The sequence below is a fragment of the Triturus cristatus genome, chromosome 7 (genome assembly GCF_964204655.1).
Source record: "Triturus cristatus chromosome 7, aTriCri1.1, whole genome shotgun sequence".
NCBI classification, from domain to species: domain Eukaryota; kingdom Metazoa; phylum Chordata; class Amphibia; order Caudata; family Salamandridae; genus Triturus; species Triturus cristatus.
Genome location: NC_140590.1, coordinates 183,355,795 through 183,381,258, shown reverse-complemented (window position 1 = coordinate 183,381,258; position 25,464 = coordinate 183,355,795). Strand labels below are relative to the sequence as shown.

Genomic DNA, 25,464 nt, shown 5'->3' with positions numbered 1-25,464 from the left:
CTTAATTTCCCACCACTCATCAGCAAAGTAAATTACATCATGGCACCCTGGACAATGTTCCCTACCAGGACCAACTTAATGATAATATTAGCACGGACTTGCAGAGGGTGCACCGCTGGCGTGCCACAGGCTAGCCCGTCTGCCCCAGTCCGCAGCAGGACTGCACCCAGCGCCAGGAACCTTGGTCCGATTACTGCCCATCGTTACTCTGCAGCACTCCTTAAGTTGCTAGACCCCGGGAACCCTTCCCCCAACTGCTGCACCACCTCACCTCACACCATAGTATGAGCTTTTACCTGTACCCACTGCTTGTTCACCAGCAGCCACCCACCCACATCCCCGACGCAAATGCTAACAACACCCTCACTATCACCTTCAAACACACACACTCCACACAAGCACCAACAACACCTACACTCCCATAATACACCACACTCCACAGCAAACCATCATGTTAACACTCAGGTGCATGAATGCTTCTCAATAAACAATCACTTAACAAACACATAGTCAAAATATGAGACCTTCTGAGCAGCAATACACCAGACATGCTATTCATCACTTGACCTGCCTCAACCACTCAACGGCTGCTGACATCTCCACAGCAATCCCAGAAGGCCAGGACCATCTTCACAAGCTAAGAGGAGGACTCGCCACCATCTACAAGGAATCCATCAAATGCACATCATCCACAGAGAACGCCACACCATTCATGGAACACCTGCAGAAAAAATCACCTTGATCAGAACCCTCACCTACCGACCACACGGGCCATGAAACACCTTTACCAACCTCATCACCGACTTTGTCACTCCACTCACCTTCGACTTCAGAGACTACATGCTCCTCTGTTACCTCAACTTTTACCTGCAAGACCGAAACAACCCTTGCTCCACCGCACTCCTCGAAAGCTTTAGCAACATTGGACTCAACCTGTTCGTAACAGAACCAACACACACTGCAGGACACACACTGGGCCCCATCTTCATCACAAGTGACAGCATCAAATATAAGTCCACCACACAGCTCACATGGACCGACCACTCCATCATCCACTTCAACGCACCTCAAGTCAACACCTTTACCAGGTTCAGCACCCCAAACCGCAGCTGCAGCAAAATTACAGAAGCAGACTGGCTCAGTGTCCTCAGCACTGATTAGCCTAGCACCACAGAAAACCTCAACAAAGACATCAACTAATTCAACTGCTGGATCAACAACTGCCCAGACTCCCACAAACCCATCAAACCTTTAACAAGCGTAGTAGATCAAAAAAGCAGGCTTGCCGGTTCACAGAAGGCCTCCAAAACACCAAATAACACAGTAAACAGCTAGAAAAGGAAATAAAGGACCCAGCCATGACACAACCAACAAAACTACCTACAAGGCTGTACTGAGAGACTATCAAGAGTAAATTAAAGACATCAAGAAAAAAGAACTAGTGGGCCGCATCAAAGGAAACTCCAAAACAGCTGCAAGGAGATCTTCTCAATTGTCAAGGATGTCACCTCGCCCTCAGCCACTGTCAACAATATTGCTGCTTCCAAAAAACTCCTCGACAACCTATCCAACTACTTCCACAGCAAAATTGCAAACATCTAGAGTAACTTTACAGACAAACCTTCAGAGAACTCATCGTTAGCCTACCCACCACCAACCAAGATGGCCACCTAACCGAATGGACAACCCTCACCAGAAACGACACTGCAGCAATCATATGTGCCATCCACTAAGGGGGCCCATTAGACCCATGCCCCCACCACATCTACAAGCCGGGATCCTCACCAATCAGCACCACCCTGACCCACATCATCAACACCTCCTTCATGTCCGCCACTTTCCCAGTTGAATGGAACCTTGCAGAAAGCAACACCCGCCTCAAGAAGCCCACAGCTGACCCAAATCAACTGAGCAAATTCCGACCCATTTCCCCGCACCCCTATCCAGCCGAACTGATTGAGAAGGCAATTAACAAACAACTCACAACCCACATCGAACTTGACCATCTTTTAGACAACACACAATCAGGATTCAAAAAGAACAACAGCACAGAAACAGTACTCATCGCAGCCACCGATGACATCTGAAACATCCGGGACCGAGGAGAAACATTGGCCCTCATCCTGCCACCTTTCACATCCGAGACCAAGAAACTGATATGCGGTGTCCCACAGGGATCGTCCCTCAGCCCCCCTATCTTCAACATATACATGACACGGCTCGCAAACATCATCCACTCACAAGACATCGCCGTAATCTCCTATGCCAATGACTTCCAACTCATCCTCTCCCTGACGGACAAGACAAACAGCACAGAACCAACTTCACCAACTGCATGACCATGGTAGCAGACTGGATGTGAACCAACTGCCTGAAGCTCAACCCCAACAAGATGCAAGTAAAGTGAAGTACTGGTCTTCAGCAACAAGACCTCCCCATGGGATTCCATCTGGTAGCCGTCGGAGCTAGGACCAACATTCACAGACCACGCAAGAAATCTAGGAATCGTCCTACATGAGAAGCTCAATATGACTGCTCAAATCAATGCAGTGTGCACCTGCTGCATCCACATACTATGCTTGCTGCGAAAGATCTTCAAATGGTTGCCTCAGAACACGAATCGGACCGTCATGCAAACACTCATCAACAGCAGACTGGACTACGGCTCCACTCTCTACTTCGGAATCTCCAAAAAACAAGTACACCGACTTCTGATGATCCAGAATGTAGCCACAAGACTCCTACTCAACCTTCCATGCAGCACCCACACCTCACACACATCAGGAAGCTTCACTGGCTTCCCATTCACTAGTGCATCCAATTCAAACTTCTCACGTACACATGCAAAGCCCTACACAACACAGGACCAGAATACTTGATCAGCCGCATATACTTTCACCCCTACGAGACACCTTTGTTCTGCCTCAATTTCACTCGCACACACACTCTGCACATCCGCAAAAGCAAATCTGGCAGTTGTTCATTCTCTTACATCACACCAAAGAAATGGAACAACCTCCCTCAATACATCAGAGCCACCTCCTCACTTCTTGAGTTCTGCAAGATGCTTAAGACCTGGCTCTTCATGTAAGCACCTTCGGACCACACACCTTTACACCTTGCCCAAGCGCCTGCATACCCTCTTGGGTGATTAGTGCGCTATACAAATCAACATAACATAATACGCCAAAGCCATGTTTCTATGTTTTTTCTGACAGGTGATTCCTATTCCTGAACTGTGCTATATGAGTACTCTGTGAGCAGAGTGTGGTCAGAGTGCTTATATGCAATAGTCCCTTAATCATCCACGAGCAAGAAGCATATGAACAAGCCAGTGATAAATGTCATAGACTGAGCTATGGAGTGGCTTGAGCAGGAGAGCGAGTGCATACATCATTGGTGTGTGGCAACCAACAGGGTGATACCCAATTGACCCCTTTAGTACCTGGGTAAGGAACAATAAAGAGCAAGCAACAAAAATGGTACAAAAGGAAAAGATAAGAGAATAACTTAGGACAAGAGCACACTAATTGACTCTATATCTAGTTTATTAATCTAGACAGATTTTATCAAAATATTTGGACTTTCCTGCAACAGAAATGACCACGGACCTTAATGGAAGCAACAAAGCAAAAAATACAGCAACACAAATATACATAAATTGAACATGTGCAGAACGTCACAAACAAAAACACACGAAAAAGTTAACCCCTAAACCAACATAAAATTTTTGTTAGTGTCCTCCTAATAATTTCAGGACGAACCACTGGAAGGAAGTCCACAGAGCGCGCTGCGACTCAACAAGTTATTGTCGGACTTTCTCAGCACACTCAACAGTGAATATCCACACTGTACTTATTTTCAAAGACTCCTCCTTCAAAACCGGGTCTACGCAATTGCGTTTCGGCCATATGTATTCCTCGGCCTCCTCAGGACAGGGTTAATACAAAGAATGTACACACAAGTGGTAGGGTAGTCCGAAGGACGCTCCTACGTGTGGGTCATCCGGGTCCACAGGTACCCGAACGGGTGCCGACCCTTCCTTCAGCAGGAAGTCCTCCCCGCTATCGCTGACTGGAAACGACTAATGTAATCCAATATGCAGGTCAATTACTACTTGAAAAAACGTCCGACTGAAAGTCCGGAACAAACAGCCACTCTGCTCGGCAATCCTCACAGTCTTTTCCTTTTGTACCATTTTTGTTGCTTGCTCTACATCATTGGTGTGAGCATGAGTGGCAGAACACCGCAGAGAAGAGACCTGAGTGAACATAGCACTCCGCCTTGTCATACTTGTTCTACTCTCTTCACCAAGTGTAGGTTTATCCTGATGCAAAAGGCTTAGGATGCATGAGACGGAAAATTTTATATCTAATTTACACACTTTTTTCTCCAGATCATAAGCCTCGTCTGAAGAGCCGGACATGGGTGAGTACAGACCCATTTCCTACATTACATCTAACATTACTTCACTTGTAATTGTCAAACCAACCATATTCTGTATTAAGTTCATAGTCAAAGGTTAAAGTTTGCATGCTCAGTGGGTCAGAAAGACAATTTCAGTCAAACCTTTCTCATCCCGCGGTTTGCAGATGATCCACCCTCCTGCAGAAACATTTGTGGTTCCGCATTGACCCTTCGATGTTCATAGCAAACGTGCCCACTTTGTCTGGTCTTAAACCATGTAGAGGTTTGCAGCAGCATACTTGACGTGGGCTTAGTACACTTAATAAAGACACAAAGTAATACCCATGGTTCCCCTCCTCCCTGGTCGATTCCCCAATGGATCTGCCCTGCCCGTGCCTCTCCTCATCACCACCCAACGCAATTGTCGCCCCTATTCCTGGAAGCTAGGTGGAAACATTGTAGGAATGGTAAAATCTCAAACATATCTTGGTAGAGTGTTTCCCCAGAGTTGGATAGTAAATTACATCTCTCTCATTTAGGAAATATGGCTTTTGCACAGGCAAGTGTTTTGAATAAATGTATACAGCTTCTGGAAGGAGACATTTGAATAATTTGATGGAAATTAATAGAATACAAATTCCACTGATGCTTACAAATGCACTTGAGTACACTCCAACTGGGAAATGGACACCTTTACATCAATATGAACGGAAGGTCCTGCGTAAATTAACAACAGTTTGCTATGCTGTTCCAGTCCAGGCGTTGCGCTTGGAACTTCTGCTAACTAGTTCTTTTGCTACTGCAATGGCGAATGTAGTACATTGGGCTTTCAGTCTATTGCATGCATCAGAAGCCACACCAAGAAGTTTATTAAAGCATGAAACATTTGCAGTGCTCAAGGAAAACTCAACTTTTATCAGAAACCTTGGAAAAACTGATTACAAGATAGAATACTTGCAATCATGGACAAATCTGGCATTTTGAAAGAATGTATGATTCAGTTATACTGATGGCAGTAATTACTGAAAGAAATTACTGAAAAGAAATAAACGTTTTATAGATAAAAGAGAGTACATGCGACCTCAAGAGTCTCTGTTAAATTAGACGCTGGATGCGAGTTGTAGTAAAATTCTTTATTGCTGAGGAGCACAGGAAGACATCACCATCTTCATCAGTGTCCTTCCAACAGCTGTCTCCAACCTCTCCACAAATTGAATACAAACATTCTAGGAATGCTTGCAACCAAGCATTCCTGGTAACTAAGCAACCACAACACATCCCCCTCCTTTAACAAGAAGAATACTAATAACTAGAAAACAAAATAAAATATATAATTTAAAAAAAACAAAGAGATAACAATGCAATTGAATAATTACATGAATTACAACAAAATGTAATTAATACATAATATTACTCAATCCATAGAATGCATTTTAAATCATGAGTTGTTCACCGCAAAATCTTTCAACCAAGCTGGGCCTTCCTTTCTCTTACAATTTTTTTAGCAGACTCCTGGTCGGTGTGATGAACGGTATGGATAAAAAATCTGCCATAACGTTACTTTTACCTGGGGTATAGACAATTTTGTATGTGAAGTTTTGCATACGCATACAAATTCTTGCAAGTCTGGAAGGAAATTTGTAGAACCTTACACGTTGTCAATATTTTGATAAGTGGTTTGTGATCACATTGTAAGGTCCATACCTTCCCCCAAATAAAGGACTTAAAATGATCCAAGGCCCAAGCACAAGATAGTGTTTATTTTTCGATGATATGGTATTTTTCTTTGCATGGGGACAATGATCTTGATGCGTACGCTATAATGTATTCTTTACCTTTGCTATCAATCTGATACAACACAGCCCTAAGGCCCCCTAATGCAGTAGCTTTGGCAATAGCTGATTTGATACATTTGAAATCCTTTTCACACTCAGAAGACCATAGGAATTTACAATCTTTTTTAAGGGATTGACGAATATTGTAACAGTTGTCTGCAAAATGTAGTACATACTTAGCACAAAACTTAGCCATGCCCAAGAAAGATCTTACATCATTCTTGTTGAGTGGTGTGGGAGCATTTTCAATTGCAGATACGAGTGAAGGTTTGGGTCTAACTCCACTCTCATCAATTAAATGACCTAAATGCGTAACACTATTGCTAGCAAAATTACATTTTGAATGTTCACCTGTAAGACCTTTTTCTTGCAAGATCCTCAAAACTGTAGGCAGCCTGGACTCATGTTCTTTATCGTTGGCACCAAACACTAGGATATCATCCTGAAAAAAAGGTAACACCCATAACATCATTAAACAATTGAAACATGAGGTATTGAAAAACAGCTGCAGCGGAAGCCAAGCAGAAAGGCATTTGCTTGAATTGATAGCAGCTGAAGGGTGTAATGAAGGATGTATATTTTCTAGACTCAGGAGACAGTGAAATTGGGTGGCATGCTGAAGAGAGGTCGATGGTAGAGAACCATTTCGCCCCTTTCAAACAATTGACCATTTCTTTAATTTTAGGTAATGGAAACCTGTATTATTTAAGGGCACAAGTCCACACAAAGCCTAATTTTTCCATTGCTTCTCCCAGCAATAACTATCGGAGAAATCCAGTCAGATGCTTCACTAGTTTCAATTACATCAGAAGTCAGCAATTTGTGAAGTTCTTTTTCCAATTCATCTCTTATTAACAAAGGAACATTGCTACATTTATGGACTTTGGGTACAGCAGTATCCTGAAGGCAGATTAAAAGCTCAAAGCTTAAAAGGTTACCTAATTTGTCATTAAAAACACTCCGAAAATGTTTTCACATTCTATCACCCACTGTGCTGCTTTTATCCACTAATAGTACCTTTTCCGTACTGTTAGGATCCAGTATAATGTATAATTCTTTTTGTTCCAGCCAACCCAAAACAGGTGGACCAGTTTTAGCAACATATAACTTCCCACAAATCTGCCTGTTTTTTAATTCAAATATGAACCATCTATAGCCCAGTAGGTCTATCTTTCCTCTACTGTATCCCTCTGGGTGTATATCGGATTCATTCAAATTATGCCCAACCTTTAAAACAAATGGGGATTTCCACAAGTCCTCATTAACGATTGTGTTAGGAGATCCATAATCTGCATAAATTTAAGTTTAACACCACCGATTTTCATCCAGCACTGAGGATTGTGAACACATAGTGTATCATTAATGTTAAGCACTAAATTGTTTCTCACATTCATAACCAGATTATCAACAGGAATATCCTCTTTGTAACACTCCTGAAAACTGGGATCTTCATTAGTTTCACCTACAAATTTAACTTTAGTATTCCTCTGTTTGCAAACTTTAGCATATTGACCGATAATGCCACAATTGCTGCATTTTTGTTTCGCTGCAGTACAATTTTTGCCATGAGCAAGGTGGTCTAAACTATCACACCTGTAACACCTTGTTTGTTCCCTGGATCTAGCTCTCGCACTACCAATTTTAGGTGGACCTTGTCTATCAAACCTTGCTGAACGAAACCTGTCAAACCTTTCACTACAATAGTTAACTTTACACACTATGGCATCTTGCACATCATCTTAAGAACAACTGCACACCTACTAGACATCTCTGCCTTGCGAACCAAGGGTAACATTTCATCTAGAGGTGCATCACCATTAACTCAAAGTCTTTCTTGGATAGCAGGATTACATGCATCCATAACCACTTGGTCTCTTACAAAGTAATTATGCAATGTACCAAACTTGCAGTCTAAGGATAACTGTTTAAGTTCCGAGACATAATTATCCACTGTTTCTGATTTACCTTGCTTTCTTTGGAAGAATTTGAATCTAGTAATGCCTATACAGACTTTTGGTGCAAAATAATTATCGAGATGTAATAAAGCCAGATCTAAAACATTGGAATCGCCCGAAACAGTAGGTTTAGTCATTTGGTTGTACACCTTCAATCCAGCCGGACCTAAAGGATGCAAAAGTAACCTTTTTTCTGAGCTACCGCCACCTTTCCTGCTTCAGCCACTGCTTCAATTGTAGTTCTTACAGTATGCTCTCCACTCTAACCATTTCATGGGTGGTTCAGATCCACATGCCCAAAAAGCTTGAGGAGCACTGACATTATAATTCTGCGTGGCTATGGTGTATGGACTAGTTCAGTGTCTGATTCACTGTCTTAACTTCACCACACAAAAAAAACTTCCCAAAACTCAGTTCAAATGAAGAAACCAAGACGAAGATCCAGTAATGATAAAGGACAATTAATTAAATAACACTCAGAACTGCATAACTCCATAAATACCGTGTGAATGATAGTAGGTCATTCAGGTATCTTGTCCACATGAAACATTCCACAGCTGATGAGAATTTGGTGAGTAACTTTGGCAAAATTGGTAAAGAACTTGCTAGTAATTTCTGCAGGACCGACAGTGACATTTAATTTGGCCACCGTTGGAGTCATGCTGCGTGGCCCTACGTCATGACGTCACTTCCCGCGGCATTAGTAAGAAGAACAAGTCGACCGGAGACTGACGAAGCTTGTCAATGTCCTCTTCGAATGCCGCTGAAGACACCCTGGAAACAGGATGCCCGTACTCACTTGGCAACCTGGCAGCTTGTCAATGCGGACTCCGAATGCCGCTGAAGACGCCCTGGCAACAATGGATACACGTACCCGCTTGGCAACCAGGTACATTCGGTGATCGCAGTAACCATTATTTGCTTGAAGAACGATGCCAATCTTCCGCCAGCGCTGAACTGACCAAAACCCAAATAGTCAGCTGAATCTCTTCACAGAATTGCAGCACAGCACGTAGTCTCCAGTAGATGCACACGCAAAATAGCCAACAGTTGGCTTCGCTATAAGTGAAACTTTCCAAATTGTATAAAGCAGTAGCAAACAGTTCCTTTGCAAAATCTTGTAAGCGTACGCTCTATAGCTCCTCAGCGCTCGTCGCCAGTGTTAAATTGGACGCTGGATGTAAGTTGAAGTAAAATCCTTTATTGCTGAAGAGCACAGGAAGACACCACCAGCTACATCGGTGTCCTTCAAACAGTTGTCTCCAACCTCCCCACAAATTGAATACAAACCTTCCAGGAATGCTTGCAACCAAGCATTCCTGGTAACTAAGCAACCACAACATCTCTCATTTACACTAGACCATGGAGTCAGGTGTGTTGTGCTTGCACTTAGGTTATAATACAAAAGACAGTGGTCCTAGACCTTCATTTATAGATCAAACAATGATGTTTATAAGACTTAATACATTATTTATAACATAAAAGTGCACACAAACCATAAACTGGATCACCATGCATTTTATTTGCAAGTCAATTGGTGAGAATCAGATAATTCAATCTACATTAACAATTTAATAGAAAAAGGTTGCTCCAGATGGAACGTGCATAGAGATAAGGGTGCTCAAGTGTAAAGTAGTAAAAAAAGGGGAGGATATTCAAAAGATGACATAGATGAGTTTAATATATCAAAAACAATTGGGACTGGTTGTAAATCACCGTCCTTGGGAGCCTGGCCTCAAAACAATCACAGATATATTACAAATTCAATTCACATAGACTTCCATTCTAGAGTGGCACGTGGGGAATAAGGTTCAAGATCAAGGCTCGGTTAAAGGGGCGTCGACGTTTCGACCCGTCTTATGGCCTGGGGGCGATTAGATCCTTGGCCTTGCTGATCTTCATCAGGACAGGGCGGGGCAACCTAGCAATAAGGTATGGGGCCTAATCGCCCCCAGGCCATAAGACGGGTCGAAACATCGACGCCCCTTTAACCGAACCTTGATCTTGAACCATATTCCCCACGTGCCACTCTAGAATGGAAGTCAATGTGAATTGAATTTGTAATATATCTGTGATTGTTTTGAGGCCAGGCTCTCAAGGACGGTGATTTACAACCAGTCCCAATTGTTTTTGATATATTAAACTCCTCTATGTCATCTTTTGAATATCCTCCCCTTTTTTCACTACTTTACACTTGAGCACCCTTATCTCTATGCACGTTCCATCTGGAGCAACCTTTTTCTATTAAATTGTTAATGTAGATTGAATTATCTGATTCTCACCAATTGACTTGCAAATAAAATGCATGGTGATCCAGTTTATGGTTTGTTTGCACTTTTATGTTGTAAATAATGTATTAAGTCTTATGCGCTGTTAGCACATAAACATCATTGTTTGATCTATAAATGAAGGTCTAGGACCACTGTCTTTTGTATCATAATTTACCCAGGTCCTTTGATCATTATTGGGTGACCCCATTTTTGTAATGGCTGCACTTAGGTTAAGCATTCTCCCACCGAATGCACACAAGAGCCATTGGTTCACTTTGAAAAGTTAGACTAGTCTGCGCGATCTGTGCCATAGTGGGATTCAAGATTTAAAACATGAACTATCTGTATGTCCGGCAGTTGGTTGCCATACCTCGCAGCTGCTATTTAATTCCCTTGTATTTTAAATTTAATATAACAAGAGTTGATGAATTTATTCCTCTAATGCAGTCTCCATCAAATGAGTGTCATGAGTATCCCATAATGTTTTGAAACATTTTTGTACATTTTGAAATCTTTTTTAATTATCATTGGTGATGATGCACGGAAATGAATTCACGTTACAATGTTTTAAATTTTAATAACTGTTCATCTCAGTTGAGTCTAAAACAATAGACTTAATTGGTTGATTGTTTTTTTTGTTAAAGAAATGTTTTTAGGACCATTGGTCCTTAAACATATATCATATGAACCATAACAACTTTATATACTTATAACACAAAAAATAACAGCATAAAACCATTCATTATATAAAATCTTATAATCAATATACCTATAAAATATAACCCATCTTTATGTCATTGTCGACCCATTCATTCCATAAATACTATCATCATAAATGGCTTATAAATTACTAATCTATATACACATGAATACCTTTTTAACAGCAATCATAAACCTTCTTATAAGACATGCTACATCCAAAAAATGCATTTCAGTAAAAAAATGAGTAGCCTGGGCAAGGTTTCTAATGCCATATTTTATAAAAGTTGGACGTTAAAATGTTTTCCGTGAAATTAAAACTTTTAGACAATCCAATGAAATATGCAAAAGCCACATGTACACTTTCCCCCAGGATCAATCATGGTCACTTTTAACCTTTCATTTATATAGCGGGGGTTAATTACGACCCTTAGCTTTGATAATTGTCTTCTACTCTTCTAATCTAAGAAGGGACCCTTCCAGCATGAAAACAATAATGGATGACATTTTCCTCTTTCTATGCGTGCTGTAGAATGTAGAACGCATAGAAAGAGAAAAAACGATGAGAAATAAAAGTGTTTCTCCTCGTAGCGCCACTCCTATGCCTCCCCTGGGAGGCATAGAATTCTCACGCATTCCCATCATTATAAAACTTTGTAAATCTGGGAATGTGTCAGGTTTCATGTATATTTTCTGTAGGAACTCCTGCAGCAACACCCATGGAACGCCCCTTTCACGCAGAGCAATGCTGAAAGGGGCCCATATTTTCAAGGCCCTGAGAAGTCACACAGGGTGAATTTACGTGACCTTGTAAATATGGGCAGGCACACTGTGCTGCTGGTGCGTCAAAAAAACTGATGCTGTGGCGGCGCAATGGCCTTGTACATGAGGCCCTGAGAGCCTCCATGAAAGTCAGTGCATAGCAGCAAGCAGAGTTCATCTCAGTTTCCTCTTATGTTACTGACATGTCAAAAACACACTTTCTGCCTCTAGTAGGTCTTCTTTGGTGCATTCAGCAGTCTAGCAGCTTTCCACAGGATTGCGGAGTTGTCATGGCACGCCACGGTCTGATTCAGCTGATGATGATATGTTGAGCTGTGGGTCTATGATTATGGTGCTTAAGTAATATAAGGCCGATGGCTTTATCAGTTGCGTAGGTTTCTTCTAGGTTATGTCATCTCTGCTGTTTTGAGTAATGAGTTCCTTGTTCTCTCTTTCCCCTCTAGAATCTCCTTCTTCCGTGGTTGTGGATCGCTTTTACTATGGTGAGTCCCCCAAGCATGCACCACATAAGTGACCCAACCGCCCCCTGAACTTCCCTCCTCCCACATCTATCGGCTTTTGGATACACTCACACTTAATTTGTTTTAGAACGCAGGCTCAAATGCAAACGCAGTAAGAGATGAAATCTAGAACGTTTGTGGTTAGGCCGTTGTGATTAGCTGCTGGGCTTCCATTTAGAATGTGTAGCAGCACGAGTCTCACTGGATTGATTTTAGGTCAAGTCTGGGCAGCACATGCGCTAATCTGCGATGTATGCTGCATTGAGGTAGGGACTTGAAGCTCTGCCCACTCTCCGCTCACATGTTTCATTGGCTTGTGTCATCGTCCACTGTAAACTGTGGCTGTGCATTAGTCAAAAGGCTCAGTAGTCCCTCTTTAGTACCGCCTTGTCTCATTTTGTAACCTCCCATGGTGACACCCCCTGTTACGTGTGTTGTTACTCGATAGGCTTTAATTACAGCATCCGAGCACTATTTTCTCAAATAGCTTTGTCCTGCCTGCTGTTGGTCACGCTCTCTCCTAACGCTTTAAAAAAAAATTATAGCACACATTTGCAATGCAATAGGTCTCGCCTTTGCGAGAGTTTAAGCTATTGGCATTGTAAATGACAATGCCTTTTATTTATGTTTTAAAAGCAACACATACATAAAAGGCACTTTCCTTTACAATGACAATAGCTCAAACTCTCATAAATGTGAGACCTATTGCTTTGTAAATGCTTGTTAGGTGTCGCCAGCAGACAGCTGCCTGTCAGAGACCTAATGTTACTAATACAATACTACATGCATACAAGTACATATTGAGTACAGAGAGTGGGCTTTTTATTAGACCCCTTCAGCCATTGGATGCTGCCATTTCTTAAGTCTTGCCATTGGTTGGGTAGGCTGTAATTAAAGCTGTGCCATTTTGTTGAAGGTTACATTCGTTGATGCCACACCGGCATGCTCGTACTTTAGGGCCATCTTGTAATTGTTTTTCCTACAGCTTCACCAAAGTTATTCCAAGATGGCTGCTGAACCTGCACGCAGGTGCATGGCCATGCTCTTATAGTTCTCCTTATGGTTTATGAAAACTGTCCATGCATGTGTTCATTCCATGGCATCTGGAAAAAAGTTGGCAAAGCAGTAGGAATGCCCCCAGTATCAAAGGTACGACGTACCGGCCTTGCCAGTGCCTCTTCTGTTCCTGGCAGCACAGGCAGCTCAAACATGAGTAGTCTACCCACGTCCAACGATGGAATGTCATCTTTTTTAAGAAAGCCCATTCATGCAACCAATTTTGACAGCTTTTTATTTTACGATAGCTCCACATCACTGGTGAATTAAAAAGAAAAAAGTTTTAGTGGTAATGGTTTGCACACTACTGATATCCTGACCTTCTCAGGCCTGTGTCACACGTTCCACCATCGATCAGGACGACGAAAAATAACGTGACAGTATGGTTAACAATGCACCACATACTGGACTCTCAGACACTCTCTCATTTGCCGCTCTTTGCAAGCACTCACGCGGCACTTCCTCAAGTGTGCTTAATTCCCATCTTTACAAGATGGAGGATTGGGCTCTCAGACTGAAAAACAACCTTCCATAAATGTGTACACATGTATATCCTGATTACGCCTCCAAGGGTACTCTCCGGGTAGTACAGGCCTCCACCTGTGCCTTTGATATCTGTAGTTCTCTTCGTGTAGGGTGCTGCAGGCATGAAGGTGTTCTGGATGAAACCTTTCTCCTGAAGGGGGGTTGCTTTCCATGCAGGGGTGTCTTGTGTGCTGGCTCTCAGCAGTCAGTCGCTGTAGTTGCGGCCGTGCAGTCGGGATCTACGCATGTCCTGGATGCACCTGTGCAACCCTACCCTGGGTGACCTGGCTCCTTCTTGTTCTGACACGTACACAGAAACCTGACCCTGTCAGAGGACACCCGGCCGGTGCCAGGCTTTTAATAAAGATTTGTTGTACCTGGAACTAAACCCCGGTGGCGGCTGTCCTGTTGGGCTCTCTCCCCGCTGGTGTCGGTTTACTCCACACTGTTGATTGTTACACACCAGCATCAATACTCAAAATGCTATTTTCCAGTTATGCAAATAAAAGCAAAAAAGAAAGTAATTCGGTTACGTCTTGAAGGGAAAGCGCCACTACCTTGCTTGACAATCTCATACCTTTCTGTATCGGAAGATCATTTTCATCTTACTGTTTTTCACATCACGAAGAGAAGCCATTTTTCCAGACAGTCCAGTTTCATTGAGCAAAGTAAGCTAATCTTTCAGTCATTCGCCGCCCAATGTAGAGAAAAAGAAAACACCCTCAGCCAGTAATATACAGCAGAGAGAAAAATAACCGTCCCTCAGCCAATCATGTCCCACCAAATCAGGAGCAGTGTCTTTCACGGCCAATTACGTTCTACTGTGAAAATAAAAATATTAATTGGTTCACAAATCATGTCGTACCACATTGAAAAATAGCGTGTCGCTCAACCAATCACGTTCCACTGTAGAGAGAATCAACAAGATCCTAACACATCAATAGAAAATAAATTCCCAATTTTATTCTAGGATTTGGTATTTGAACGCCTCACTTGGCGGTGCCAGTGGTGATATTGTGTCACTTATGATCTAGCTATTGTTCCACCATAGTGCACGATGCAGCTGCCCCACGGGCAGGAAACTCTGAGCACTGTGTACCATTCCAACACTACTGCTGCTGCGCTGATGAAAGTCCTCGGACCCTCATCAGCATGGTCTTCAATGTATACTTTTATTATTATATTTGTAACTAAGACCACAAGTATCCGGCTTCACGTCCACCTCCAAGGTTGTGCCGCTGCCACTGGTCGCGTCTGTAGTACAATCCACCGTAGCTGGTGGTGCCCATTGCAACATCTGGCAACACACTTCCCTCTGCCCCTGCCCTCTGCTTCTGCAGCGGTAACAACACAAGACCATGAGGTTTCCAACCTCTGGCCTGCTGTGGCCCAGTCACTTGTGTTCAATGCAATTAAGTGGCAACTGAACGAATAGTATGAGACTGAAACGCATAAGAGACCTGAGTCCTCACTGAACATCTGTTTGCTCATTAATAGATTTGCAGTGGGAAAGCGTTGCTGCACTGGTGCCCTACACTGTTTGCAGTGGTGTCTGGTCTGGTGGTAGTTGTGTGGTGGCCTTGATGGTGGGGATGTTGCTGACTCGAGATGATGCTCTCAGAGAGCAGGGCATGGTGATGACGGCGCTAGTGCCTTTTATACAGAACCTGTGCTTGCTAGGTAGAAGGGTGGGGGTTCGGTGCTAATGCTGCAATTGGTTGCCGTGGTGGATATTACCATGATGCCATTTCTCATGGTACTAGGGTATTTATTTATTAAAAATATGTCACTACTTTATTTCTTGTGCCACACATGAATCGACTGTACATGGTACAGAGGGTCAATAAGATATCAACGAGAGCATCTCATGGGTTCCTTCTGGGTTGTCAATGAGATCCCCACGCACCTCAACATCCATCTTTCTGACCCTGTGATCTGTTACTGGGGCAGCACGCTGACATACCGGCAATACAAAAAAGATAACCGATGCCATATATTCAATGTCATCAATCCATGTAAAATAATTTGCACTGACAAATCTAACGAATCCCATCCAACAAGAACCGCTTATTTTATATAAAGAGAAAGTCGGTGTCATTTCCTAAATCTGTGCACATTTCTACAGACAAGATAGAAAGGAAGCGGGTAATCATCCGCTCAACTATTATTGCAAACAATGTTTCATTGCTGCATAAATATCACCGGCAACAACTGATAAAAGGGATGTGGCATTATTTCTCAAGCCTCTCAACAAAGGCACTTGTAGGAAATGATATTCATGATTTTAAATTGCGAAATAATAATTCTTCTTTTGTAAACGGAAAGCGCAAATATCCCTGCCTGCAGGTTTAGCAATCCTGTCAATTATTAGAGATATTCTTTTCGTATTACAAATATGCTGAGATGACCAGGCGCTGAATCCATGCAGGTTAGGGGGGGGAGCACTTCTCCCCGGAAGCGCTGGAATCCCCTGCTGTAGCACAGATCCATGGTGCCGCTCTCTCAGCTGCTGTTGTCATACTGATGCCTCTATGAGATAATGCACGTCCTGATGGCGACGCTTTGCATCTCTATGGCCGAACCATTGATGCTCTGTTTGGGACATGGCAACGCTTTACCTTCTTCACCGTCTGTCATCAGCAGTATATATAACCCCGCATATAATTATGAACATCAACGCAGCCACTGACAAAATGTGAGAATGCAAAGGAAATGGCCAAATACTTTGTTTTCCCTGAAAAAATATGAGTTACTTTCACCAGTCGACAATGTCTGTCCAAAATGGGATGGCGTATTTTTTTTTAAAGGGGGCTGTGGTGAGGCTTAGCTTTTTATTAGGGCCGGTTTTGTCCAGTTTTGTTACAGGGAGCCGATATTGCCAGCCTCCGGTAACAAAAATGTCCCCCAGGGACCCAAAACCAGCCCCTACCCTAGCGGCCCATGGGGAAATGCCCGGTGCCCGCTACGGCCAGTCCGGGCCTCTTTCCCCTTTTTCAACTTTGTCTTTGTCTCTCTATCTTTTTCAATTTGTCTCATTGCTGAGACTTCTGAACTTTCCTAATTGAACCTTGAGAAGAAAGTCGTCTTTCACAGCAAATGTGTGATGGCGAAACTGTGCTTACACCTACAGCTTGTAACTTTTTCAATATTCATGACATTTCCAGACTATGAAACTCTGCGAAGAAATGGGTTGATCTTTGCTGCAGTCTTGCTTCTTATCGGCGCGCTTATACTTGGTAAGCAAGTGGTAAATTCATATTCTATACTCATCAATGTTCAATTATTTTATGTATGAAATTCCTTTCTCTATCACATATCTCTTTTGCATTGACTTCTCCTCTCCCCTAGGATTTTCATCAACTACCACTTCCCTCCTCTCTATCTCACTCATCTTCTTCTGCTAGATTTTTTCCTTTTTCTTCTCCTTTCTTTCCTATTCTCTTGTTACCGCTCCATCACTCTGCTCCTTCTCTCCCCACATCTGCTGGGGACACCCACTATCTTCTCCTACCTATCACACGTCTCTCCTTCCTCTTTAGCTGCTTTTGTCTCTCTTCCAATCATCTTATTACCTTGCACAGCACTTCTTTTCAGCCCTGCACCATACTACGCCCATTATTCACACCGTGCCAATCATTAAGGGGCATATCATCAACGAGGCGATAAAAAATTATCGCCGCTTTTGCGTCCGTTTTCGGGCGAAAAGCGGTGATAATTTTATCGCCAAATCAGCAAGGTCACACTATAGCGTGAAACCTTGCATTAGCCCCTGAATTCTGAAAGCCCAGATTTGCATCTCTAATGAGATGCAAAGTGGGCGTTCCTGCCCTGACATGTCTGGAGAAATGTCGCTAAGCGGCATTCCTCCTATCACCAAGCCCCACGCTAAGAAGCATAGCGGCAAGAAAAGTAGCGATAACCCCTGTTATCGCTACTTTCCTTACGCCTGCTTCAGGACTGACTTAGCCATGATATCCTATGGAAGGTGGATATCATGGCTAGGTTTGCCTTGCCTATCATCAAGCTAACGCCAAACTTTGTGAGATTATCGCTGGATTTCCAGCGATAATCTCACGTTTGGCAGTTAGCGCTAGGATTTTTATCGCTTTTGAGATAAGCGTTGCTAATAGCACGCTATCTCAGCAATAAAAATCCACGTTAGCCGGTTATAATTATCCTAGCCCTAAGTGCACTTAGCAATAACTATCGCCGGTCCTTGATGATATACCCCTAAATGTTTAGTTCCACAGAGGGCCAAGCTAATCTATCCATTTCAGTTAATTTATGAGAAAGACATTGGGGCATATTATCAAGCAACTGCGTTAAAATGATCGCCGCTTTGTATCACTAACAATGGCTATTTAATTGTTAATAATTCATTGGTTGTCTGGATAAGCCTACTCCTTTGTAAATAGCTTTGTGATGCTTATGAATGTCACTACCTTTCCTTTCACTTCCAACCCTCACCCGATTCACACAACCTTCCCCCTTCTCCATTTTCCACATGGGGCACTATTGTTGAACATAATTTCCAGATGGTTTGCTGGCTTGCTAACATCTTCGGATGTTTGATATGATTAAATAATTTTGAACACGTTATTCTGAGTGTGTGCAAATCTATACCTGTTGGATTTCAATTCTGTGTTCCAAGAAGTTCTTCTGCTGGGACCACTTCTGTCTATTGTACTGATTGTGGTTGCCAGCAAATAATTCTACTAATATACAATAAATACATTTCTTCACACGCCCTTGATGGTGATGCCTCTTTATTTCACAGGTGAAAACATCCCTGTAAAACTGTTCTGAAATTCTTGAAATCAATCCTACATTTGCTGTTCACCCAGGTCCCAGTAGCTTAATTGGGTTATACCCTTTATTTGTAACTGGCAACCACAATCAAGCAGCAAGTGCCAGAGCATAGAAAACTCCCCAATTTCTTCAAGGTCCTACCTTAATATTCTAGAACATAACACAGGACACCAACTAAACCCAACACCTTTCCCCCTTCTACCCCTCAACCTAACTCCAAAGCAAAATAATACAGTACAGTAACATTTCCGCTTTAACACAATATTATGTCTCCACATACTATTTAAAGTACTTGGGAGGGGCCTATGCACCAGATGGATGATCAGCGAGTTCATAATCAGGCACCCACACATTGTCTCAATGAAGACATTCACACACCTTCAGTATCACTTCATGTGGTACCATGGATGAAGTACTCTAGATAGTGGTTGTAGATTTGACCATCATCCAATGCCACATCACCTTGGTTATAGCTCCATACGTATAAAAATTGCCTTCACCCTGTCTAACCACATAGCTTCTGCACCCCTATTTAGGCAAACAATACAAATAATAAACAATACTATGTCTTCACAATCCCCACGTTCATTGATGAACAAAGCTTCAAAAACTAAAATGCTGGCATCAGTCAATGAGATATATTTATCCTGGGTGTTAAATATTTTCAACAGTGCAATACCTGCTATCTTGGACTCAGGATCATTTAAACCATTTGTTTAAATAGCACCTGCCAAGGTGATTTTGTATCTGCTAAGTGTTATTGAACGTTTTAGCATAAAATTCAACAAGTCCATGATATGACCTCACTTGTTTCTTGCTTTGCTGTTCATATGCCTCCATTATTACTCTGGTCAAGCCTCACTTAGGCTTGAATCATTTGCTGTAAATCTGATGTCACTGCAATCCTGCACATTTCCTTCTTGAAGTTATTCCCTATGCTTCAACGTCTCCAGCACATGAATCAACACCCTATAGTACTTCACTAAATCAGCTTCAAACATCATCCTGAAAGTCTGCTGCACCCTCTGCATCCTTCCTTATAGAGGACATGCATTGTCTTCTGAAAGACTTTAGAGGCTGATGTCAATGCAAATGGCAGTTATCAGGAACCTGTATGCCTCCTCTGAAAAGGCCCCAAACACCGGGGCGCTTTGTGAATCTCTATTAGGACAGATTCTGCAGACATAAGTAAGGTGGGGAAGATGGTTGGCCCTTTTCCTGATGCTGATAGCTCAGTAATATTGGGGAGGGGATGGCGATCCCCCCAGATGTTTGCAGTGAGGTCGTGTAAGTCCTCACACATTCTAATTACCCTTTTTGGCTTGCATGCTGATACTAAAGGTGATAACCATTCTGAGATTTCAGTTTCCTTAATTTCAACCTGATTCACCTTCAACTTCTTCTCAATCTTGTCCTTATAGGTGATTTTGTGACAAATTTGGTTTAACGTCCCCAATCTGTCACAAAACACCTTCGGATATCTCTTCACTCATGCACTCTCACTTCTTTTCATGTTCCTTATTTCACTTGCTGATAATACCTGCTCGGGTTGGTTAAGATCGAGAATGATAGCCTTCTGTACACCCCATCCTAACAAACAAAATCAGCTTTTGTAACACACACAACTCCCTTTGTTGCGTTCTCTTTGAAATAACGGCCATATTTATGACCTGATTTGCATCACTCTTGCACCACGCAACGTGGTGCAGGAGTCCCGCAAACCTTAAGTGATAATTTTGGAGCCACACAAAACTATTTTCTGTGGCTCCAAAAATAACACATCGCAGAGCAAATCACGGTGTTGTGTTACTCAGCCCTGGGTGGGTGTTGAATGTGCTTTGTGTGTATGTTCCCATGCAACTCTCATGGTTTTTGATGCATTTCTAGATTTACAAGACCTTTGTAAGCCTGGGAATTCTCTAAAAATATACGCCTCCCCAGGAGGGGCATAACGAGGAGAAATACGTTTATTGCCCCTCGTTCTTTCCTCTTTCTATGCGTGCAGCACACATAGAAAAGTAAAAAAAGCCTCTCAGGATTGTTTTTGTGCAGGAAGGTAATCCTTCCTGCACAAAAACAACCCTGCTTACAAAACAGGCACCCACACTTCATGTCTGCATGTCTGTGCAATTTTTAAATCGTTCCCAAAGTCAGGGAACTGACTAACATAACATAACATAATATAATATAACATACCATAATATAGTATAATACAGAGTAACACTCACAAACAAATATAGGCACCATGCTAATAAACTCTAATGTTTATGTAATTGGTAGATAAGTAGCCCGTGACACCATCTGAAATAAGAAATCTGCAAAAACTCCAAGTGCTGTTATCAGCCCTCAGTGCTTGACTGTAAAAGCACTGCAGAGTACAGCAAAAAGAATCCATAGATGACGGATCAAAAGAACCTAGCCAAGAAAAACCGAAGGATTCACCAATTGGGTGAAAGACCACCTCTACTGGTAGAAAAGAAAAATTTCTTTTCTTGAGTCCCCTCACTCACCCAGGGTTGCCCCTAGGTGACATGCTTCATCATTGGGACCATCCCAAACATCTACTGCTTGGGGCGTGCTGCGACTTGCGGAGTTACGTAGGAGTACTTACTTTGTGAGGATATGTGTAGTGCAGTGTAGGGGAAGTGGTGTATGTGATGTTTAAAAATTACCTAACTAGTGAGCTAATGTTTTATTCCTGCTCCTAGTTGGTAGGGATAAAAAGAGGTTAATAAAAGGGAAAAGTAACTGTTATGTAATTACAATCCCTAGTATTGTGTCGACATGTTTCAAGGTATCCCCTAAACCTCTTCTTCAGGACAACAAAGGGACCAGCCCTTTGTGTACCACTCTGTGCAGGACCTATAATAAAGTGAAATATAAATTATGAATGCCCACCTATTGTGTGAGCATTGGGAAAAAATATACATACGGTTGATTCTGAACACGTAGTATCTGTCATGGGGAAGAAAAAGCAAAATGCAAATTAGTACATACTGCCTGCCCACCGCTCTTGTGGGCAGGTTAAGGCATTACGCTGTGCGTAAAAGAAGGTACTTCATAATATGGTGTTAGTGCCCTTGAAAGTAAACTTAATTAGTGCTCAGATCCTGTGTGGGTTAATTTACCACACCCGATATCTCAATTGCGAGCAAGCAAGGTCGAAAAGACATAATTAAAAACACTCGTGGTCAAGGACAAAACAGGAAGCACACAACATGTATCATAAAAGCAATTGTTTTTGAAACGTACTTATTTTGTGGCAAAAATACGCCTCATGGTCTGTCTGGGTGGAGGGGCCTGTAGAAACCCTATATTATAATAAGATATTTCTGTATTCTTATTATAAAAAAAAACAGTACCTGGAGGAGCTCACTGCCAGTGGAAAGACACTGGCCGCAAGCCGGTCGCTGGGATAGGTCTATACGCCACAGCTCAGACAGAAGTCCTGTAGAAAGCAGGAGTCATGCAGCCAAGAGGAAGTAGTAGGCATGACCAATAAGGAGCAAGGAAACAAGAGTGACCTGGGACCCGACCAATGGTAAGTAATGGGCAGGTTCTAAGTCTGTTTAAAGCTTAAGTTTTTTTAACAAAAGATGTTACCGACAGTGATTGCACATTCTCTTAGGTGAAACCCAAAAGGAACTGTTGGATTTGGCCCTTCTGGCAAGTTCACCCCTGAAACTTTTTGCTTTTATTGGTGACTTGGTGATAGTGGTTTTTGGTTCCTGCGCACTTTCCCTGGGTCCCAGGGTAAAGTGCGTACGCACGCTGAATGCATGTGGTGAGATAGGCCTGCCCTCCCATAGGAATGCATGGGGAATGTATGTGTCCCTAGTAGTTCCTGATGCGTGGGGTGTGCAGGCCCGAGTTTGGTATGTGCGGACTCGTGTGATTGAATGCTGCGCGATGATGTGTGCGGCGTGCCTGTACCTAGTGTGGAAGTGCCACTTCTAGAAGTGGGCACTTCTGTGTGCAGTGTGTCTGGCGTGTGATTGGCTGGAGCTGGCTGGTGAGCCTGGCTCCAGGAGTCTGGTTGGGTCTGCCCCAGTGGTGAGTGTGAGATTAGCATGCTGATGGCTGGGGGGAGAGTGCACCTTGGACCTGAATAGGGCAGGGCTTTCCCCACACAATGCTGGCTCCGCCCCCTGTGGTGCGACTTACGACCCTAGCCCTGCCAGTGAATAGAGTGAGGGGCTGAGCACATCAAGGGTGCTCCCCAACCAGCTGCGACTGGTTCTCCCCCTCACCCTGAACCCAGACAAAGGAACCTGTGTATAAAAAGGGGCTGTGTCCCCTTACACAATGTTCTTGCTCTGTCTTGAATCTACCAGGGGCGTGCTGCTGGTGGGGCCCAGGAGGGACCGCCATGGGGGCTACCTCCCTGCTGGAGGGCCCTGTGTGCTGGCACCTGGGCCCTACCTTGCCCCCTGGATGCCTTCAGGACCTTCTGGACCCTTGTGACTTTCCTTTTACCTGGCCAAGGCTTGAGGCTGGCCTAGCGCCCTGGGAGCGCTTTATTTTCCTTGCAGCAAGGTGCTTTTCTGGTACTGAACATAGCGCCTGGAGAGCGCTTTATTCCCCCAGAGAGAGGAGCTGGAGCTATGCAGCGTTGCGCTGCTACGAGCGAGAGAGGGAATCCCCAGCGTAGGGATTCCCCCATGATGCGTGCCTTGCGGGTGCCCACCCCGCTTATCTGGTTGCCTGGGGTGCGCAGGTGCCCACCCTGCGTCTTCGTTCTATATTCAGGAGTGATACGGGTGCCTACCCCGCTTATGGAGTTATGTAAAAATGACGAGTGCCCAACCCGCACTTTGCCCGCCAAAGAAATCACCGCCGCGGCCCGAGCTGCATTTAAAAACCGCCGCCGAGTCCGCGGCCCGCCAGGTTGTGGGTGGGGCCGCGGGACGGAAGCGGAAGTGCCGCCATTTTGATGGGAGGCGGCCGCCTGGAGCTTGCGTTGCGAGGCTCCACTTAGAAGTCCCGGCCCGAGGAGAAGCCTGGTGCTGACTCGTATGGGGCTCCCATGACTGGGGGGAGCCCCGCAGGCGCCCACGAGTAGGAACGAGAGGCGGAGGGGGCTCGAGGCACATTGCCGGTGCCTGCCCCCACCGCGAGCGATGGAGAGTCCTGCCCGAAGCCCGGTGAGTGAAGCAGGGCTGGGGGGCGGGCTCCGTTGGTGTTGGGTGTGCCGGTTGAGGCACGGAGTCACTTCCCATGTGCTGAGCAGCCCCCGCCTGATAGGGGGCTGCTCCAACGTTGCTGGGCCAGGAATCCCGGAGTCCCGGAGTGGGACTCTCCTAGCACACGTAGTGCCAGTGCTATTTTCGCCAGAGCGTTCCAATGAGGGGCACAGTTGGTTCTCGAGCCCATGAGGCTCCAACGCGGAGGGCATATTTATGTTCAGAGTCCAGAGGGACTCCAACGGCAGCGCATTGGTTGTGTAGAGCGCAGTGCACGCTCCAACGCATACGGGGGCATTTCTTTGGCGATTGAGTGGCCCCAGATGGCAGCGGGCCACTCCCACCTTGCCCCACAATATTGATCAGAGCCTGCGAGGCTCAGGGGGCCACAAGTGTTTTCTTAGAGTCCAGGAGAGGCTCCAACCCCTGCCATATTTATTTAGGAAGGCACAGTGGTGCCCCAGCATCTCTCCAGTTGCCCAGCACTTAGTGGGCAACTGCTACATGTAGGTTGTGCTTTGTGCGCCTTGGTTTGCGCAGCCTGCGCAGGCGCACCCGGACTCTGCTGGACACAGGGTGCCCTTGCCCCTTCAAGGCCAGTTGGCCTAGGGACTGCCACGGTGGTGGCTTATTTGAGTTTTATGCATCATGTGGTTTCTTGTCCTGCACCTCTGAATGTGTGTTGATGCATCATGTGCCTTGTTCTACACCTCTGAATGTGATGCATCATGTGTAATGTGCGTTTACCCCTACAGATATTGTGATACTTAGGTGGTTGTTTTCTCCCTAGTACAGGTGGTGCTAGTGAGGTCCTGATTCCCTGCGCAATATTTTCCTAAGGTGGTTAGGGTTGCGTAGGTGGTACTTACCTGATACCAGTAGATACTGGTTGTGTTCTACATGTACACTTGGTAATTTGTGTTATGTTCTAAGAGTGCTAATTCCTGACAGTGGTCCATGTGGCCCTGTCCCCTGTACATATAATCCCTTGTAAATTCTGCCCGTGCCTGTTGGCACATTGTAAAGTGTGTGTTTTTATCTAATGTGTTGTGTATAATACAAAGGCTATTTTTATATAATACCTTGTGTGGAGTTTCCTTTGTGGTGGGCCTTGGGTGTTGCTGCTGGGTGCGCGCGCAAACGCTTTACACATCGCCTCAGAGATAAGCCTGACTGCTCGTGCCAAGCTACCAAGGGGGTGAGCAGGGGTTATCTTTGGCGTGTAACTCCCCAGCTCTGGCTAGAGTGGTGGTTTCTGCCTGGCTTTGGCGCAAGCCTCAGCCAACTAGAAATCCCATTTCTAACAGGAACCAAACAGGAAAAGACACTTATTGTATCATCATATTCTGACTGCCTGGAGTGCTGCAATGGTCATTGCTCCACAAAAGACGTGTGTCAGGAGACAACAGGCTCACTTCAGAGTGAACATTTCATATACCTTG

At 44.0% G+C, this 25,464-nt stretch overlaps 1 protein-coding gene across 9 annotated transcripts in view; it reads left to right on the top strand.

Moving 5' to 3' along the window:
• LOC146809176 (uncharacterized) overlaps positions 1-25,464 on the top strand; it is a 134,124-nt gene that overhangs the window by 65,638 nt on the left and 43,022 nt on the right. For 8 of the 9 annotated variants that reach the window (XR_014966346.1, XR_014966345.1, XR_014966343.1 and 5 more), the window contains exons 2-3: positions 12,393-12,431; positions 17,195-17,266. Coding sequence is in view for 3 of the 9 variants with exons in the window: in XM_085615968.1 (XP_085472094.1) it covers positions 12,393-12,431; positions 17,195-17,266 (111 nt within the window). In the remaining 6 variants the exon portion in view is untranslated. Of the gene's footprint in view, positions 1-4,396; positions 4,429-12,392; positions 12,432-17,194; positions 17,267-25,464 lie in introns of all 9 variants that reach the window. The other variant, XM_085615972.1, reaches the window with a different exon arrangement.